Source organism: Engraulis encrasicolus, chromosome 3 (genome assembly GCF_034702125.1).
Source record: "Engraulis encrasicolus isolate BLACKSEA-1 chromosome 3, IST_EnEncr_1.0, whole genome shotgun sequence".
NCBI classification, from domain to species: Eukaryota; Metazoa; Chordata; class Actinopteri; order Clupeiformes; family Engraulidae; genus Engraulis; species Engraulis encrasicolus.
The window spans coordinates 27,098,695-27,119,064 of NC_085859.1; the positions used below are offsets into that span (position 1 = coordinate 27,098,695).

General features: G+C 44.0%; 1 protein-coding gene across 2 annotated transcripts in view; it reads right to left on the reverse strand.

Moving 5' to 3' along the window:
* epg5 (ectopic P-granules autophagy protein 5 homolog (C. elegans)) overlaps positions 1–20,370 on the reverse strand; it is a 55,564-nt gene that overhangs the window by 8,158 nt on the left and 27,036 nt on the right. The window contains exons 27-41 of one of the 2 annotated variants that reach the window (XM_063195104.1): positions 17,130–17,253; positions 16,911–16,982; positions 14,905–15,052; positions 14,009–14,180; positions 13,157–13,319; positions 10,685–10,827; positions 9,464–9,620; positions 8,663–8,857; positions 7,334–7,547; positions 6,149–6,465; positions 5,492–5,699; positions 4,858–4,933; positions 4,486–4,589; positions 3,508–3,683; positions 2,801–2,986 (exon numbers count right to left, since the gene is read on the reverse strand). In XM_063195104.1, the coding sequence (XP_063051174.1) occupies positions 2,801–2,986; positions 3,508–3,683; positions 4,486–4,589; positions 4,858–4,933; positions 5,492–5,699; positions 6,149–6,465; positions 7,334–7,547; positions 8,663–8,857; positions 9,464–9,620; positions 10,685–10,827; positions 13,157–13,319; positions 14,009–14,180; positions 14,905–15,052; positions 16,911–16,982; positions 17,130–17,253 (2,455 nt within the window). The remainder of the gene's footprint in view (positions 1–2,800; positions 2,987–3,507; positions 3,684–4,485; positions 4,590–4,857; positions 4,934–5,491; positions 5,700–6,148; positions 6,466–7,333; positions 7,548–8,662; positions 8,858–9,463; positions 9,621–10,684; positions 10,828–13,156; positions 13,320–14,008; positions 14,181–14,904; positions 15,053–16,910; positions 16,983–17,129; positions 17,254–20,370) is intronic. The other variant, XM_063195105.1, reaches the window with a different exon arrangement.

The following is a 20,370-nucleotide window of genomic DNA, read 5'->3' on the forward strand; positions in this document are numbered from 1 at the left end:
AGAGCAGAACCATTCAGTAGATTACCTACATCAATTTAACACGTAAAAATCGAAATGTTCTTCATTGAGCAGACAGAGCGCTTGAAAATACAGCAACTGAAACAGTCAAACCTAACACAAATAAATTTGTGAATCATCTGGGATGGTATGCAGGTGTTTCTGGCACCCAGAAAATAACCATAGACAAAAAATGTGCAATTCATCAGTCACCCAATTATCAATTACCGTGTGTATACTTTACTACTATTTGGCTGGTAATATCCATCCCTGATTCAGGCATATCAGACATTAAGAGTCTGATAGGTCACTCACAGGCTAGCTGAACAGCCGATATATAATAACATACAGTAACTAGAAATGCATTCTCACAGAAAATGCTGGAAGCGGGCTTGCCTTTTGGGGCAGAGATGAAACAAAGTACTATTGAGAAAACAAAGCTAAAAGAAATCTTGGAAAAACTCCATCCACCCAGTCAGAAGTTATGGGCCAAACAATTCAGCCATCTTGGATTCAGCCATCTTGAAAGTGTTGTAGCTCTGCGTTTTGGGGATATACTAAATGACATACATGGTATTTTAAGTTGGCTAAGGAACACTGCATATGATATAATTTTGAAAATCAACATGGCTTCGAGCGGGATTCGAACTCACAACCTCCATATCTGTAATCCAGCCCCTTTGCGATTGATATTAAATGACATACAATACTGTACATGATATTTGAAGTTGGCTAAGAAACGCTGCATATGATATCATTTTGAAAATCAACATGGCTTTGACTGGGGTTCGAACCTCCAACCCCCATATCCCTAATTCAGCACATTTGCCATTCATACTAAATGACATACATGGCATTTTAAGTTGTCCAAGGAACACTGCATATGATATAATTTTGAAAATCAACATGGCTTTGACTGGGATTCGAACCCCCAACCTTCATATCTGTAATTCAGCACATTTGCCATGCATACTAAATGATATACATGGCATTTTAAGTTGGCCAAGGAACACTGCATATGATATAATTTTGAAAATCAACATGGCTTTGACTGGGTTTTGAACCCCCAACCTCAATATCTGTAATTCAGCACATTTGCCTTCCATACTAAATGATATACATGGCATTTTAAGTCGGCCAAGGAACACTGCATATGATATAATTTAGAAAATCAACATGGCTTCGGGTGGGATTTGAACCCTCCACCCCCATATCTCTAATAAAGCAGCATGCATTACCACTAAGCCAAGCAGCTAGTTGTCATGCGTAGTCCAGCAAGACTATATTACATTGCATTGCAGAGCTGAACAATACACTTCTAGAATGCTTGCTCGCACCTGCTCGTTAAGAATGGAATCTTGAGACAGTGACAGTTGAAATGGAACACTTCATTGGCTGCACCTGTTGTGATTGACTGAAAGACATTTAGTATTGAGCTCTAAACTGGGGAGAAAATGAGAATGAGTTTTTTTGTCTTTACAACATCGTTGTAAAAAAACTAAAAGGAGTTGGCACGTGTCCTTTTCACAGATCGGAGTCATGCTTGTGATCTCTCTAACAGTCTTTGAATGAAGTTTATAGGTTAAATTTTTCAGGCACAAATGGACCTCCGTGTGGGACATGCGCTGATCTCTTGAAAAATGCACTTTTCGAAAGAATGGGATTCTCCATAGACCCAGGACTGTTTTTTTTACAAACCTGCCATTTAAAAAGTATTGGGAGTTGGGAGATGAAACTTTGACAATTTGGAGACATCCCATAGAGCTCGCTAACAACGCGTCAACTAAACTTCTAGGTGAAAGTGTTGATGTTTTATGACCGAAAAAGCCTCCTACACTCTAATCTCTAGAGTGGCGGAACCTTGGTTCATGAAGGTTCCAACATAGTTTTCAATGGAGACCCAGGCTTTCACAAAATCGCCAAAAACGGGAAAACGACAAGAGACACGGAGAAGCCTATAACTGTACGCGATCTCCAAGCCGAGCCGGTCGTTTTAGTGTTTGAACGGTGTCTCTATCTCGAAAGGCCTAGGAGGAGATCCATTTTCTATTTTACTGCTGCCCTGCACAAGACCAATAATAAAAACAGGAAGAAACAGGACTTAGAGATTACTATAAACGGGCCTTGCTCTGCAAGGGCCATGCTCTGCATGGTCCTTGCTCCGCAAGCCCGCTTAATTACATAATAACGCCTAAGCAATACAATGCAATACCATACAACATGTATTTATTATATCAGGCTTGTACGAAATTCAGAATTGACTGAATTTGAATTCAAAGTAATGCCATAATATGAACACTAGGTGGTGTCATTACCTTGAATTTCTTTGAATTTAAGCTACACCATCCATTGAGAGTACATTGAACACCGCCACCTAGTGTTCATTTTATGGCATTACTTTGAATTCACATTCATTCAATTCGGAATTTCGTACAAGCCTGATTAATATAGCAGAGTATCACACAACTATGAGGTTGACTCAAAGCGCACATACACATACACATACACATACACATTCCCACACCAGCTCTGGAGGCTGCCGTACAGCACCAATTGTCTAGGGTTCACCTGAGAAAGTGGGCACACATGCACACACACAGTAGCAATAGTCTGGATAATAATATACTCTGGAAGCAATCAGAGGAAAGTAAAGACAGACCACTTTGATGAGGATTGATGGGTCACTCACAGGCTTGCTGAGCAGCTGGTACTGTACATGATAACACACAGTAACTACATAATAACGTCTCAGGAGAAAGTAAATAGATAGATCACTCTGGATAAGAACTGATGGGTCACTCACAGGCTTGCTGAGCAGCTGGTCCTCCTTGGCCAGGAAGATCATCATGTAGAGCAGGTAGACCACCATGGTCTGGGCCTCGGGGCTCGGCTGGGGACCCAGGGCCTCACTGAGCACGCTCACCCAGTTCACCTGGCACAGCAGGGCGCCCATGAAGAGGAAGCAGCTCTTGGGGCTGCCACGCTCCACCTGGAGAGAGCGAGAGAGAGAGAGAGAGAGAGAGAGAGAGAGAGAGACAGACAGAGAGACAGAGAGACAGAGAGACAGAGAGACAGAGAGACAGAGAGAGAGAGTTAACAAGGGATGGAAGACCTAGCACAGAAGAGCGCCCAGGAACAGGAAGCATTTCTTGGGGTTGCCACGCAAGAGTCAGTCAAAAGCACCAACCGTTAAGGCTTTAAGCATGTGTCAAGTGTTGGGTCTTTGGAGTATGCTCCAACAAACAGTTTTTAATCATGAAGGTTTGGGCATGCATTGATGATGACCAGGCGTAGACCAGGCATAGACCGCCTGACATTTAAGGATTGTCAAATTTTGCGGCGGCACACATGTTCTAGTTCTATGCATGAAAAGAACATTACTATTATTTTGTAGAGTAATCCTTATCACCTAAGTCTCTACAACTAGCAGTGACCTCATAACGCATGTCTTCTCATCTCTGATCTCTTATCAATATATCATAACTCATAATAAGCAGGAAGGCTTCTCACATTGAAGAAGTGTGTCATGAGGGCCTGGTCTGGGTGCAGGTCTCTCCACAACAGGAGCTTGTACTCGCTGTGGTAGGCGTACAGCAGGTACTCCGGCATCTTGGGCGACGTGCAGGTGTCACAGTAGTGCTTCAGGTGCAGCCACAGTGCCCCCTTCTGGCCTGGCAGCAAACGATCTATCAAACAAATACATAGACAGATTAATGAGCATGTGTGAACGCACAGTCACTAGGGATGCAAATGATTAATCGATTAATCGACTTTAATCGAGCAATGCATTAATCGATTAAAAAAACATTAATCGCAATTAATCGAGAATTCAACTGACAGGAGACCCAGGAGAAATAGGCATATGAAGAGTGTGTGTGAAGAGGGGTGTGAATAGTGGGAATATTTAAATCACCTTTAGATTAAAGAATTGAAATAGAATTAATTTAAATGTAGTATTTTATGTACAATTTTTATTACATTTTTTAGATTTAGTAGCTTATTTCCGAGAAACATTGAGATTTTGGGGGGGAAACGCCGCTTATCAATTAATCGTAAGTCGATCGATAAGACTATCAACTAATGATTAATGAATTAATCGATAATTTTCATCCCTAACAGTCACACATACAGGGGCGCTGTGGCGCAGCGCGCTGAGCCCCCCATATTTGGGCTTGCATGCCCACGGGGACCCCGGTTCGAGTCCGACCGGGGTCATTTCCCGGCCCTCCCCCGTCTCTCTCTCCCAATCATTTCCTGTCTGTTCTCCTCTGTCCTGTAATAATAAAGGCCAGAAGGCCCCCCAAAATACAAAAAAAAACAATCACATACACGCACAGGCACACACACACACATACATAAACAAACACACTGGTCTATTTTCACGACCTCAGACTACGTAGAGAAGTAGTCAGGATACCGGATGAAAGAAATGCATGTTGTGCTCTTTATGTGTGTGATGGTGGGGACTTCCCGTTGTGTCGGTCTCACCTTTGAACTTCTCATGCAGGGTGTCGGTCAGCTGGGCATACAGGGACACTATGCCAGTGGCAGTCACGGTGTCCGACTCAAGCCAGGGGTAGCAGCGGGGATTACTGATAACGGACAAGCCATACAATACTCAATTACATCATTTATAATTCGCAAGTGTGTACGGTATAAGTAAGTGCATTGTGTTTACACGTAAGTATATGATCAAATCATATGGTGACAGCTTTGACATGTTTGTACAAAGTAGTAAAGCACTTTTTTAACTCAGTTCTGATTAGCAGCCTTTTGGCTCTGCAAGACACATCGAACTGTCTACAATATTAACAGTGAAAGAGCAACATGGCATTCACATTGTAAATGGTGAAAGTGTACCTGGCATCATCAGTGTCGAGTACCAGGATCCAGGGCTTGAAGAGTTTAGCCATCTTAGACTGTAGGTCCTGGAGAGCTGAAACGCAAACAATAAAAAAACATTACCACATAACATTAGAGTGGGCACAAGTAGAGCTGAAGCCATGCAGCCAATCAGTGAGCTACACGGACAACAACATGGGCTCATGAGACTACTGAGGAGGGCAGACAACCTTTAAAGTAACAGTAGAAGTTTTCATGCCCAGTCAACTTCTAGGCTTCAAGTTTGATTATCTCTTATCTAAACCACAGAGGTGGACCGCTCCTCATTATGGTGCATGAAGGGTGGCAAAGCAATTTGAATTTGCAAGTTGATCAATGAACTGAAATGATTTTGGATGTTCATCTTTCAAGATTGAAAAAGCTAATTACTGCTTTGGCCCATTCAAGCCCAAGGGACTTGCAAAAAAAAACTCTTTTTGGGAAAAGGTGCCCTCATGGTGCCTATAAAAGGCTAAAGGGGACTCTCATTGGTATTAGTATTGTTCGCACTGTGCCATGGAGAAGTATGAAAATAGGTGAAGCAGAGATTAAACAAAACTGAGAATTTAACCCTTGAACATCGATTCTTGCTTGGCACTTTACTGTAGCCTACCTTTGAGGAGTCGCGGGCTGCCCAGCGGCTCCTTGGCACAGTTGTTGACCTCCTGGTTGATGATGCAGTTGACCAGGTAGGCCATGAAGGCCTTGACCTCCTCCACGTAGGGAGCCCACTTGGACAGCAGGCCGAAGCTGCGGAAGTCTCCCTTAGACAGTCGCAGCTTCAGGAAGTAGTTGGACAGCCACTCGATCGTCTCGTCAACCTGAGGAAAAAGCACCCAAGTCAAAGTTGGAATTAGACAAAAAAACTAGAACATCTTTTTCATTTTTCCCTTTTTATTTAACCTTCATTGTCAATTCTTCTAACTTATCAGTGTCATAATGTAACATTACACAGCTGATTAAAGTTGAAATTATTTCAGTTTAATGGAACATAACCAGTATGCAACTGAAAATTGTATAGCTAAGACGACATTCAAAACGCCCATCTTTTGATCCACCATTTGTCTTGTCTTGCTTATTAGAGCAAAGGCTCCTTCTGATGAAAAGTGTATGCTGGCGGTGAGCACACACTAGCGCCATGATCTTTCTTTCACTTCTTTCTTTTTCGCTTCAGCGCCTAAATGACTTGCAAGCAAATGTGTAGGGCTGTAGGCCTACATAACGGGCAGGGGGATGTACCGTCTGTGCTGTATGCATGAGCTGTGCATACCTGTTGTGGAGACAGGTAGATGGGCGAGGGCCGTGAGCGAGTGGGGGAGGCTGTTTGAGATGGGGATGGAGACGGGGCCACAGAGAGGGCCACCACGGCGGCGATGGAGGAGGTGCTGCGGGGTCGCGAGGATTTACTACTGGAGGCCCTGGAGGAGGTTTTGGGCCGCGAGGAGACGCTGGACGTCCTACAGAGGGGGGAGGAGACGCTGGAGGTCCGGCAGAGGGGGGAGGACTTCTTGTGGGGAGATGCGGAGCAGCCCAGAGCTTTGAGGGAAGACCTCCAGCACTCGGGGCTCAGCAGCTGCTCAGAGGAACCTGGAAGTCATCGACATCAACATCAACATCAACATCAACATCACACACGCACGCACGCACGCACGCACGCACGCACGCACGCACGCACGCACGCACGCACACACACACACACACACGCACACACGCACACACACACACACACACACACGCACACACGCACACACGCACACACGCACACACACACACACGCACACATTAGAAAAGGAGTGTGCAGAGTTGTATGAAGTAGAAGTAGAAGTACTCTCACAGATGTAATTACAATACTAGTAGAATGATATTTGGTGGCGGCTTGCATAAGATGTGCGCTACTGCCATCTACAGCACAAGGGGAACTTCATTTATCCTCAACCAAAAGACTCCTAAAGAGGTCTCCGACACCTGACGCAGGGCTTTTTCTGAACGGGGAAATAGGGGCGCTCCACCCTCATACCTCCGCGGGTGCACCCTCATACTTTTTTTTAAAAATATATATAAATTACTTTTTTGAGCGCCCCTAGTAAATTCCCCCCTTCACCCCCCGCAACCTGCCATGATGCTCCCTCATGCCAAAAATTCCTAGAAAAAGCCCTGCTGACGTCATAATAGATCACAGAAAAGTATGGGCTTGATGTATCATACGCCACTAGACTATTTTTGATTGTACTGTGTAAAATCATCCGTACTCTTGGCCCTGCCGTGGCCAACCGGTAGGGCACTAGTCTACCATGCGGCTGACCCAGGTTCAATTCCCGGCCCAGGTCCTTTACCGGCCCTTCCCCGTCTCTCTCTCTCCCCACTCTCTTCCTGTCACCACCTTCACTGTCCTATCATAAATAACGTCAAAAAGACGACAACAACAACAACAACAACAACAAAAAATTCTCCGTACTCTGCATGAGCAGGCGCAGGAAGTCGCTGTAGTGGTCGGGGAACTGGTGGCACAGCAGCCGTGTCCAGTGCTTGCAGAAGAGGTTGAAGGGCATGTTGACCTCGGCGTCGGGCTCCAGTCCGCAGGCCCCCAGGGCCAGGTGGATCAGCTCCATCAGCCGGCTACGCTCCGCAAACACCGGCTGGGCACCCAGCAGCCACTGGCTCAGGTCAAACTGGAGAGGAGGAGGAGATGGGAGAGAGAGAGAGAGAGAGAGAGAGAGAGAGAGAGAGAGAGCGAGCGAGAGAGAGCAATATTAGGCTTTGGGGTTCAGAGAGGACCAGTGCAACTCCACCAATTGGGATTTCTTATCAGGTTCATAAATATCCCAACAGATAAAACAGACCTTATTTTCAAGAGCTGCACACCTTAGAGTTAGATACTGTTGGTATGGCGAGTAGGCAGAAGGAATTTTACTTCACTTAGATTAGTCACCTCTAGGGATGCACCGATACCGATACTGGTATCAGTATCGGCACCCGATACTGCTCATTATACTCATACTCATACTCGTCAAGCACTTGCCGATACCAGGAACGATACTGCTATTACACAAAACAATGCAAAATCTTGTCACGTTCTGTGGACTTGAAAGCAACATGGGAAAAAGTGCCACCTCATACATTTACTAAACTTTAAATCTACATGGAAATGGACAATAAAAATATCACAGGTGGACAAAAACAAGGCCATGCATATTTTCATTGTATTTTGGTGGTAAAAAGGTATCGGTATCGATACTCTGTATCGGCAAGTACACACATTAATGTACTCGTACTTGTATCGGTTTTCAAAAAAGTGGTATCGGTGCATCCCTAGTCACCTCTGACTGAGTAATATCCAAGCATTCTGCAACTTGGTGAACTGCTGTATGTGTGCGAATGGCTGGGTGAACATGGCAAACATTAAGTCTAATGGCATAAATACACCAGATGCGACTAGAGCGACTGCGGCGACAATGGAAGTAATTGCCTTTGTATGGAGTCACTGGCGACAAGAGACAAAAGCGATTTGGGTGACAAGAGATGATTTGAGTGACTTGAGTGACGGTTGTGTTTGGACTCAGTCGCTCGGGTTGCTCTTGCTATGAACACAGTCCACAGTCCAGAGACCACAGTTCTTTGTAGCTTAGGTCTCCTCTGGGCTGCGTTTCTCGAAAGCGTAGTTGCTAACCAGTTAGTAGTTGCCAATGGGAAATTGCATTGCAAACAACAAAGTAGCTAACGTAGCTAGCAACTATGGTTTTGAGAAATGCACCCCTGGTGTGTTCGAGGGTTTGTCAGCTCTTACTTTAGTGAGGAGCATGAAGATGACGTCTCCACTGTCGGTGTGGAGGGCGTTGACCACTTCCTCGTAGAGCGCCACCAGCTGGCCAGGGGAGGCATTGGGCGTGAAGAAGGGCGACAGCAGGTTACACAGGCGTCGCTTCTGGAGGATGGTCTTCAGGATGTGGCCACACTCCGTCTGGACACCCTGGATAAACACCTGTGGAGAGCACACACATCAGAAAGACAGCATTACAGATCCAGTTGTGGCAAAGGACGAGCTCAACTTCTTGGAAAAAACAAAAGTCTTTGGGTGCGCGATAAAATCAACTTAAGGAAGAAAAATCTGCACTCACAAACTGCGTCTCATTATTTATTTATATTACCACCATGTCCAAAAGCAAACGCGTTTCGGCTATCAAGCCGTCATCAGTGCGTGGTCACATCTGCATTACAGATCCAAACTGTGCTGAAAGCAAATTTCATGGCAGTCGGTTAGGACTGATCAGAATCATGCAGTCCCATGCGTTACCATAGGACCACAATTCAATGAAGCACAGAGGAAGGAAAGTCAGGCGTTTTTGTGTTTTTGTGGTCGATGCGCCAATACACTACTGAATTTAATTATTTAACAATGAATTAGATGATTAAATGTAAAAGATTTAATTAGATTATGACCTTACATTATCTATTACACACAACATTTATTAACAATGTTTATGCGTCTAATTGTATATGAAGTGAGTGTTAATTTGCTTGAAACTTTATTTATAGTACAGCACTACAAAAGTGTGGCAGCTTCACACAGTAGCAATGTATGCATTACCTGTCCGAGTATCTCCACGCAGGAGGAGAAGAACTGGCGCGTGGGCGGGTGGCGCAGGGTGTCCTCGCAGACGAAGGACACCACCTGGTAGAAGGCAGCGATGCCCACCCTCTGCACCGCCGGAGACGACTGCAGCTTGAAGGCGTTCACTAAGGCACTGTGAAGGAGATGACATGCCAAAATCACTTTAGTGTTAAAAGGGAACCATCAACTATTGCAGAGATTATCATTTTTTTACGGTGTTAAATGGTGGTGGGTAGAAATGGGATGTCTCGGCTCCTAAGGAAATCATATCTTACATTTTGCTTTAAAAACCACAGATGAAAAGAGAGGAGAGGAGAGGAGAGGCTGAGGGAAAGGAGAGGAGAGGCTGAGGAGAGGAGAGGAGAGGAGAGGAGAGGAGAGGAGAGGAGAGGAGAGGAGAGGAGAGGAGAGGAGAGGAGAGGAGAGGAGAGGAGAGGAGAGGAGAGGAGAGCAGAGGAGAAGCTGAGGAAGAGGCAGAGGAAGAGGCAGAGGAAGAGGAAGAGGAAGAGGAAGAGGCAGAGGAAAATGATGTGATGATGGTGCCAAAGAGATGAGGATAAGCATAAGGAAGAGGTGAAATGAGAAGAGGGTGCAGAGCAGAGGATGAGGATGAGGATGGTGAGAACGAAGGCCCCTCACAGTGATGAAATTGTTAGTGTGTACAGTGCAGCAGCCTCTGCTATGTCATGTAATAGCCAGGCTGTGCCCTCCTAGTGACGCAACACCTTCAGTCGAAAACCAGGATAGTCGTGTAATGCAATACCAGAGGTTGAGTGTAACCAGTGATGGGCAACCTGGATTCAGAAGGTACTAGACTGCACGGCCACATATTCCAAATGACCTGGTTTTACCTGTTCAAATTCAAGGACGTGACTGATTTCCCCAATTGGACAGGTAAAACCAGATCTTTTGTCAGGAGTTGAATGTAGCGTACTTGATTAAGTTCTTTATATGTACAGCGGCCTCTACATACGTGATGTAGTTCTCTGTGTGTACGGCGGACTCTGCTATGCTATACTATGTAATGTAATGTCATGAGTTGAGTGTATTGTACGTGATGAAGTTCTCTGTGTGTAGAGTGTTATACTAGGCTCTGTGTTGTAATGTAATGTCAGGAGTTGATTGTAGCGTCTGTATGTATAGTGGTCTCGACTATGCTCTGCGGTGTAATAAAATGTCAGGAGTTGAGTAGCGTACGTGATGAAGTTCTCCGTGTGTACGGCGGCCTCTGCCACGCTCTGTGGAGGGGGCTTCATGGCGTCGGTCTGCAGCTGCTTGATGTCACTCTTCAGGGACTGGATCTGAGTCTGCACTGGCTCCTGCAGATGCATGCCCTCATACTGGGGGAGGAGAGACACACACGTCACATGCAGACATTGAACACACACCCTACATATGCACATGTAACACCATAAATATACACATTTAACACCATACGTAAACAGTAAATGGACTGCATTTATATAGTGCCTTTCCACTCCTTCGAGCTGTCAAAGCGATTTGCATGTATGTCTGACATATGTATGACATTTGTATGTCTCACATTCACACACCGGTGGCAGTGGCTGCCACGCAGGGTACCACCCTGACTAGGCCTGGGTATTGATTGACAATTTTCGGTTCCGGTTCCATTTCCGGTTCCGTCGTTTCGGTTCCGGTACCAGAACGGTTCCATTTTCGGTTCCTAGAAACCCTGAATTAAACCTGCAGTTACCCAAAGTGGCCAGTAGATGGCGTAACGGGTCTCTAAATTATGAGTTTCCCTGCCTGCCACAAGGCGGCGCTCATTGTGACTTAAGCAATGGCGGGTTAAAGGCATTTAATTCTATACAGCATTCATGATTAATTGCATGCTGCAAGTTGTCCTCTCGGCATGGCTTGGCAAGTATAATAAACGGTTTTGATACTGATAAATGTAGCCTACTCATGTCTGATTAAAATTGTTCTGCTGTACGGTGCAACTTCACTTCTGGTACCAATCCTTTGTCAAGCGTGCCTGACATGATTTTTTTTATGTAGCCTACGCTACCCAGTCTGTCGACAGCTTACCAAAACAGAGACCCAAGATTGCCACTTTCTAGTGGTAAAAACAATCTGTCCTTCTCCTACAGACATGTGTTGGGGCTTGTTCGAAAGCTGCGAATCTTAGCTTTTTATAGGTTTTTACGGCGCGTTTTTATGTTCTTTCAATCAAAAGTTATTGAACTGTAAGCGGCCGCTGTTTCAAGTGAAAAAATAGCGCTTTCCAACCTTTTTTTTTTATCTCGTCATTTTTTCCCGAACAGCCAGCGATCTCCTTAACGTAGACCTATAGACATGTGTTAGGGCTTGTTCGAAAGCTGGGATTCTTAGCTTTTTACAGTTTTTTACGGAACGTTTTTATGTTCTTTCAATCAAAAGTTATTGAACTGTAAGCGGCCGCTGTTGCAAGTGGAAAAAATAGCGCTTTCCAACCATTTTTTTTTTATCTCGTCATTTTTTTCCTAACAGCCAGCGATCTCCTTAACCTAGACCTACAGACATGTGTTAGGGCTTGTTCAAAAGCTGAGATTCTTAGCTTTTTAAAGTTTTTTACGGAACATTTTTATGTTCTTTCAATCCACAGTTATTTAACCTTAAGCGGCCGCTACTTCAAGTAAACAATGGCGTTATTCTCCAGCCGGATAGAGAGGAAATCTTTTTTGTGGCTGTGTTCTTTGTTCCCTCGAATTAAACCGACGGTCTAAATATGCTACATTTGTACGTCCCCAACACAAAACCAGTTATTTCTAAGTTAGCTCTTTTCATGGAAAAACATGTTTCCAAGGAGTCAGAGACATCTTCCTGAAGAGTCGAGGTCATGGTTGAGGTTGACGGTATTGCAGCAGGCATAGTTGAGGTTGACGGTGTTGCGGTTGTAAAGATGCTGCAACTCTCTGCACGCAAATTCTTGCATGATATTAGTTTATCGCAGATATTGCAGCGCGCTCCTTCCTTATCTAGGCCTACTTTCCTGAAATATAGCCCCGCTTTCGACGGCATGTTTTTGTTTCTCAAGTAGCCTAGTACAATCAGCTGGTTGAAAATCAGCTGTCTTATCAATCGTTTAAATGAGGTGCGAAACGGGAAGAGGAGGAGCGTGGTCAGTTTGTGACACTTGTGGTTGGCTGAAATGGCCGCGTGCTTAAACACACATTTGATGGCTCTGACAGTCAGACTTCAGGAACCGAAACGTGGAACCGACAGACAAGGCACGTTTCGATGCCAAGTAGAACCTTAGCTTTTAATTCGGTTCCATCAAAGAATTGAATTTCGGTACCCAGTCCTAACCCTGCCACCAGGAGCAATTTGGGGTTAGTGGGGCTTGACCCTGCAACCTTCTGGTTGGCAAACAGCTTCCTCCATCACCATAGCCACCATCGGTCCATGAAACAGCGTATGGACATTGTCGGAACATTACGAGTTAGTCATATTATAATGAGTCGATGCATGGTCCCTAGGTTAGCAATGTGTTTGTGTGACTATGAGAGTGACTGTATGTGTGTGTGTGTGTGTGTGTGTGTGTGTGTGTGTGTGTGTGTGTGTGTGTGTGTGTGTGTGTGTGTGTGTGTGTGTGTGTGTGTGTGTGTGCGTGCGTGCGTGCTGACTGAGGGTCTATGTATGTGCTACCACGCGTGCGTGCCCTCTGACCTTGGCGGAGAGGTGTGCGGCCCCCTGGCAGGGCTGGCCCCCCTTGCCCTTGCACTCCAGCGTCATGGTGATCTGCTCCTGCCGGTTGCAGTAGAGCTGAGGCAGCACCTCCAGCAGCTCACTGTCTAGCGCCACCTGCTGGGTCTCACGCATCGCTGCAAGCCTGAAATGAAAAGAGATGCTGATTTTGAACATTAACCCCTTTGCGCAGAGCCTATGTTATAACCTTACTGTCAACACAATTGAAATGATCAAGTCAATGATCAATGTTGCTTGAGACTCACAGTAATGTCATAGCAATGTTGTTATAATGTAGTCTTCTCAGCAATGAGTGAACAGGCCCATCTGTGCAAAGAGGCTACTACTTTACTAGATGCTTTGCAACACTATATCAAACACATACACGGTCATTTCAAGTTTGTGGCACCAGTTAGACTTCAATTACTCCACAGTTAAGAGGGCAGAGTAAATGCATGGATAGATACATTTTATCATCCCTAACACTGGGTGGAGTGGGGTGGAATGTAGGGGACCTACCTACCTGGCCTGGGTGGAGTGGGGTGAGATGGGGTGTAGGTTACGGGACCTACCTACCTGGCCTGGGTGGAGTGGGGTGGGGTGGGGTGTTAGTTAGTGGGACCTAACCGGCCTGGCTGAGGTGGAGTGGGCGGGGGGGTAGGTTAGTGGGACCTACAGTACCTGGCATAGGTGAAGTGAAGTGGAGTGGGGTGGGGTGTAGAGAAGTTGGACCTACCTGGCCTGGGTGGAGTGGGGTAGGTTAGTGGGACCTACAGTACCTGGCATAGGTGAAGTGAAGTGGAGTGGGGTGGGGTGTAGAGAAGTTGGACCTACCTGGCCTGGTGCTGTAGCTTGGTGAGGGCTTCCAGGAGCAGTGCAGTGGAGCCGGCCTCGTCGGAGAGGCAGGCGGTGGGCACGTCGGGCACGGGGGCTCTCATGGGCACCAGCGCCACCGCCGCCTGGGGGGCATCATGCTTACACAGGTTGGTCAGGATGCGCTCCCTCGCTGCCAACACGCGCGCACACACACACACAAACACCAATTAATGCCCAGGGACCACAGATGTAAATTACCTTTTGAGCCAACTCTGGTACTAGAATTGTCTAGTACATGGCCCCTGTAAAATAAGATAAACTAAACTAAATAAACTAAACTAAACTAAACAAACCCAAATAATGTATGCATATGCATACACACAACTGGGGGGCACTGAGTGAGGGTACTGAAATTCTTCTCTCTGATGCTTATGTCGACCATGTCAGTTCATCTCATAATATAAATCAGTATCAGCATGCCAAAAAACAGAAGGCTTAAAGTGATACTGTCCCATTTTTGGAAATAAGCATATTTTACCCCTCCCCTTGAGTTAGATAATATGGTTTTACTTTTCCCTTGTACTTTCAACCGTTCTCTGGATATGGCAGTGCAAATTTTACCTCCAAGCTAGCAGTTAACATTGAGTCCTATGAGACCAGCTGGTGGCTAACTGGTCTCATAGGACTCAATGTTAACTGCTAGCTTGGAGGTAAAATTTGCACTCTTATAACCATAAAACGGTTGAAAGTACAGGAGAAATGTAAAACCCTATTATCTAACTCAAGGGGAGGTGTAATATGAGCTTATTTCCAAAAATGGGACAGTATCACTTTAATAGTGTAAGGGAAAACAGCTGCTTTTGGGTCAGCTACAAAACTATAGAGTTCATTGAAGATTCTAGGGGAGCACGTACCCGCTTGTGGGTTGATGAAGTCGGTGAAGATGGAGTTGGCGGCGGGGTGGAGTGAGGACGGCTCGGTCTTCACCCGCTGCCACAGACTCAACACCTCATTCAACTCATACTGCACACGCTCAATGTCCATATACTCCATCCACACCTCCTGGAACATGGACACAAGCATGAGGACACACACACACACAAAACACAAACAGACACAAACACACACACACACGCAGGTGCACACACACATGCACACACAAACGCACACATGACCGTGTAAGGCCCAAACGTACCCCGTAGAACGTAGAATGTTCTAACCAATAGTTGAATACATGGTGAAGGTTAGAATGTACGTACAGAAATCTGTACGCAATTTACCAAACATAAAAAGTATGAATAGACCTTAGCAGGGTACATACGTTCTTGTTCGAAAATTGTTTTAAAATGTACAATGTCGCCCTCTATGGGTAGCCCCAGTTTGTGGTGGCACAGGCGTGCGGCCTGTTAAGAGCATTCCAGAACTTGGACGAAGTAGGTCACTCTCGATCATGACAGGTCTGGGAGAACTCATCCTATACAAGCTTTTAAGTGTGCACAAGTCGTAGAATGTCATAGTGTGTTGATTTCGGAATCTAAGATGGAGCTTTTAAACGTATTGTAGCTTTGGTTATAATGTAATGTAATATTGTAATGCATGCATAAAGACAGTGTCATGCAGGTTTTCACCTCTGATCAGCAAGCTAGTATAATTCATTTGTTCTGACCACACTTCCCAGATCCTTGTGAAGCAACTGTGTTATTAATAGCTGTGTAGCACCATTTGTATGTTTACAAGCAATATATTGTTTATATTTGCCTATCGTTGATATGGAATACGGTCAGTCTGCTCCGCTGCATTAATGTTGCCATGTTTTATGTGTAATTGCTCATGCTCATTTTACTGTGCATAGACTACTGAAAATAGCTGATCACTTGGTAACACTTTATTTTAGGGATACATCTATTAGCACTAATACATACAATGTTAATGCCTGCATAAGTAACTTGTAAGGCATGTACTAAGCAAACGCTAAGGCCAACTAGGTCCTTACTAAGGTTAAATTGGTAATAAATCCCTTATTGTGCATGAACAAGATATTTGTGAATACATGCCTAACAAATGTTTGATTTTGCTTTGTACATGCCTTACAAGTTACTTATACAGGTACATTGTGTGTATTAGTGCTAATAGATGTATCCCTAAAATAAAGTGTTACCGATCACTTTGTATCCCCATTGCAATTCAGACAGTTGTGAATGCATGTATCCCCAAGTATATTGCACAAAAGTATCGACACTATTACTGCATCAGAATCTAAATGACCACTATAACATCACATTATGAGCCCACGCACCAACACAAACACACCGCTCTAAATTAAACAAATAAAATCTTCCACATCCAAGATGCTCCGGTGACTTTCCTTCTCACTTACAACTCAGCCGTCTTCCGTGACACAGCAGATGGTGAAGAACTGGAGGGCGGAGGATGCTACTTTTCAGCACACACACACACACACACACACACACACACACACACACACACACACACACACACACACACACACACACACACACACACACACACACACACACACACACACACACACACACACACACACACACACACACACACACACACACACACACACACACGAAGCAGCTGTGTTATTAGTGCCCGTGTCCTCCGTCTGCTACCATTTCTAAGCAATCAAAGGGGAGACTTGTGACCCCAGCTGCTAGTCTCTGTGATGTGTATACAAGCTCCGAGTGGTACCTAAGCCAACCGGTCACACTGGTTCCGTAGACCGGGACGGCAGTGAAGTTTAGGGGGGGGGGTTTGAGTGTAATGGATGCGGCACGGATGCGGCACGCATGTAGCGACGGTAGAGCGTTAGTACACCTCCCTCCCGAATCCTCATACAGATGCGACAGCGACTGAGCCATCGGCCAGCACCTTGAGCTCAGCGGTTTCGCACCTGTATTCCCTTGCCAGAGGGTTGCAGTGAGGTCACCAGATCAAGCACCCAGCGCAGGACTGCCCAGGAAGACTTCCATCGCACCCATACACAGATACACATGTGAAACCAGTTGACACTTCACAGGAATACATTTAGAAAGTGTACATGTATTTTGCTGTATTTGACTTTGTGGATTGGTCACCACATCAGCAGGGAGGCTATGCATTAGTACCGTACCTGCTGTTTCTGCATGATGTTGGCCAGCTTGTGAGCATCGTACTGCTTAGGCAGAGAGGGCAGGTACACCTCATGTTTCTGCAGATTCTCATCCTCCAGCCACACCGCAAACACACCAAACAACCTGGAACAGGAGAGGAGAGAAACACGGTACATTATAGATTGGCTAAATAGCACCGCAAACACAGCAAACAGCCTACAACAGGGGAGGAGAAACACAGTACATTATAGATTGACCGTCACCGTAATTTCAGCAAACAGCCTACAACAGGAAATACACCATTTTAAATGGAGTAAAATCACCACAAACCAACCATAGTCCAGTCGTGATCCCCATAGGCCCCTATACTGAACCCAGAAATGTTGAGTACCCTAAAGTTTTATTGCAGAAATGTCATCTATAGGTCAAATGAAGGGGATTTAGCTTGGTTGCCCAAAGTTGCACTTTGGGCAATTTGCATAATTAGCATAAATATATCGTTAAGGTAAGCCTAATATAGGTGAATAGGCAAAAAAACTTAAATAATAGATATCACCTTGGAACTTTCTCAGTTGATTACTGATGATAAGAGAAGAAAAAAATGTATTGGATGTTTTTTGTATTTTGATGTTTAGATGTGCAAATGAGGGAATGAATCATCAATTATGCATTAATTTGCATAAACATGAAATCAGCTTTGCATGGTAAAACCAGACTCCAAATTATTTTTCTGTGGATAAAATATGTATATTTCAGGATTGAGTTAGTGAAAACCTTTCCAGGACCCTGGTCAAGAGACAGTTTTGACAGGTACCGTAGATGGATGAATTAGGTGTTTCATGCTAAACAGCTGTAGCCTGCATGTAGGCCTACATACAGTGAACAAATTCGAAAGAGCTACGTATACAAATATCATACAATAGTCTCAATTAATCGTTTATCAATTCATTGTGATGACACAAATCAATAATTTGCATCCCTCACCACACCATTTAAAAAGTTTTGGGGGGACCTTATCTTACTACACAACAAAAATAAACCATTCATAGTTCATAAGGATGAATACCAAGAAGATAATGAGGCTGAAGAGAGTGTCAAAACAGAATATGGAGATGGTGAAGGCTATGTGGTCAGTCAGACTATACTGTACTGTATGTACTGTACTGTACTGTACTGTACTGTAGTGTGATGAACTGTAATATACTCTACTGTACTGCAATGTACTCTGCTGCACTGTACTCTACTCTACTGTACTGTACTGTACGGTACTGTAATATACTCTACTGTACCGTACTGTACTATACTGTAATGTACTCTACTCTAGTGCACTGTACTGTACTGTACTGTACTGTACTGTAATATACCATACTGTATTCTACTCTAGTGTACCGTACTGTACTCTAGTGTACTGTACTGTACTCTACTCTAGTGTACCATACTGTACTACCTACTGTACTGTACTGTACTGTACTGTACTCTACTCTAGCGCACTGTACTGTGCTGTACTCTACTGTACTGTACTGTACTCTACTCTAGTGTACTGTGCTGTACTGTACTGTACTGTACTATACTATACTGTACTCTACTCTACTATACTCTACCGTACTGTACTGTGCTGCACTGTACTGTATGCTACTGTACTATTGTATTGTGGTGCATGGTTGGCCATCCTTCCTCCTGTACTATGTGTGTGCCTTGCATATCAAGAAAATGAGTAATGGTTCACCTTTATAGTATATGCCATATGAGAATTGTTGCTTTATATTGGTATGTCCCCTATAAGTAAGGGTGGCAAAGACCTACGGTTCAGGTTGTCCATGAGCTGTCAGTTTTGAAGCAGCAATTGAGGTACTCAATGATCACTGAGGGTAACGGTAATACAACACAAGTAGGCTACTAGGTGAGGACTTGTTTGCAAATTCTGAAAAAAGAAATCCATTTACTTCTGTCTACTTACTGAACACCTACTTAGAAATAATTTTCTTTATTTCATTTCAACTGAAAATATACATTGAGTAAATCATAATGCCATTCTTAAAAAATGACTCAGATGCACTCTCTTTATGCACAATACTACCTGGGAAGATGTAGAATTTGGTGATGTTATGGGTTATTCACACACATGGAGAGGTCTTGTCCCCTACTCTATCTCATGCAAATAAAAATATCTATGTTATGGAAATTAGAGGATGGAGAAGCTGCTACCTTGGACACCTTGTTGCACTGACATCTCCCCATTCAGTATGCTGCTGAGTGAGCATTCGCATCAGTCTATTCTCACCTTAGTTTTAGTGTGGGAAATACTCATTTTAATTCAGGCCAAGTATGAATCTTCTCAAATTGTTCACAATGTTACATTTGCTGTCAAGCATGTAAGCACAGACTCACTCAAATGACATGTTAGAAAGTTTTTTTCAGAGGGCTCCTAGGCTAGAATTACTACATATACCCTAAAGAAACACCATGCAAAGTCTGGTGCTGTTGTCACTTCCGTAACGGTAAAACCCTTAACAGACTCCACTATAATCTATCCCTGTCAAAACATCTTCTTGACCAGGTTCCTCAGAGGCTTTTCACTAATTCAACCCTGAAATATACAAATTTTACCCACAGAAAAATAATTTTGAGTCTGGTTTTACCATGCAAAGCTGATTTCATGTGTATGCAAATTAGTGCATAATTAATGATGCATACCCTCATTTGCATATCCAAACATCAAAATACAAAAAACATCCAATACATTTTTTTCTTCTCTTATTGTCAGTAATCAACTGAGAAAGTTTCAAGGTGATATCTACGATTTATTTTTTCCAGCCTATTCACCAGTAGTCTTAGCTTAACAATATATGTATGTCAATTATGTAACCAAAAGTGCAACCCAGCTAAATCCAATTCATTTTGCCTATAGATTACATTTCTGCAATAAAACTTTAGGGTACTCAACATTTCTGGGTTCATGAAATCACGACTAGACTAACCAGATTAGAACAGGAGAGGAAGAAACATTCATTTTTAAATTGGGTAATATTGTCACGATGATCTACATTTAAAAAATACATGGAAGATTTTAGTTGAACTGAAAAGTTGCTGCAATGTTATTGTTGTTTTAATGCATTTTATTACTGCCTCAAATTAATTGTCATTCCAGTTAAGGCAATTCATGTACATGCATAAACAGACACATCATCATTCTAGAATTTTCATTCAGTGTCCATTTAAAAGCCAGCCTATTGTGGCTCAGCAATCCATTACATCCATAAA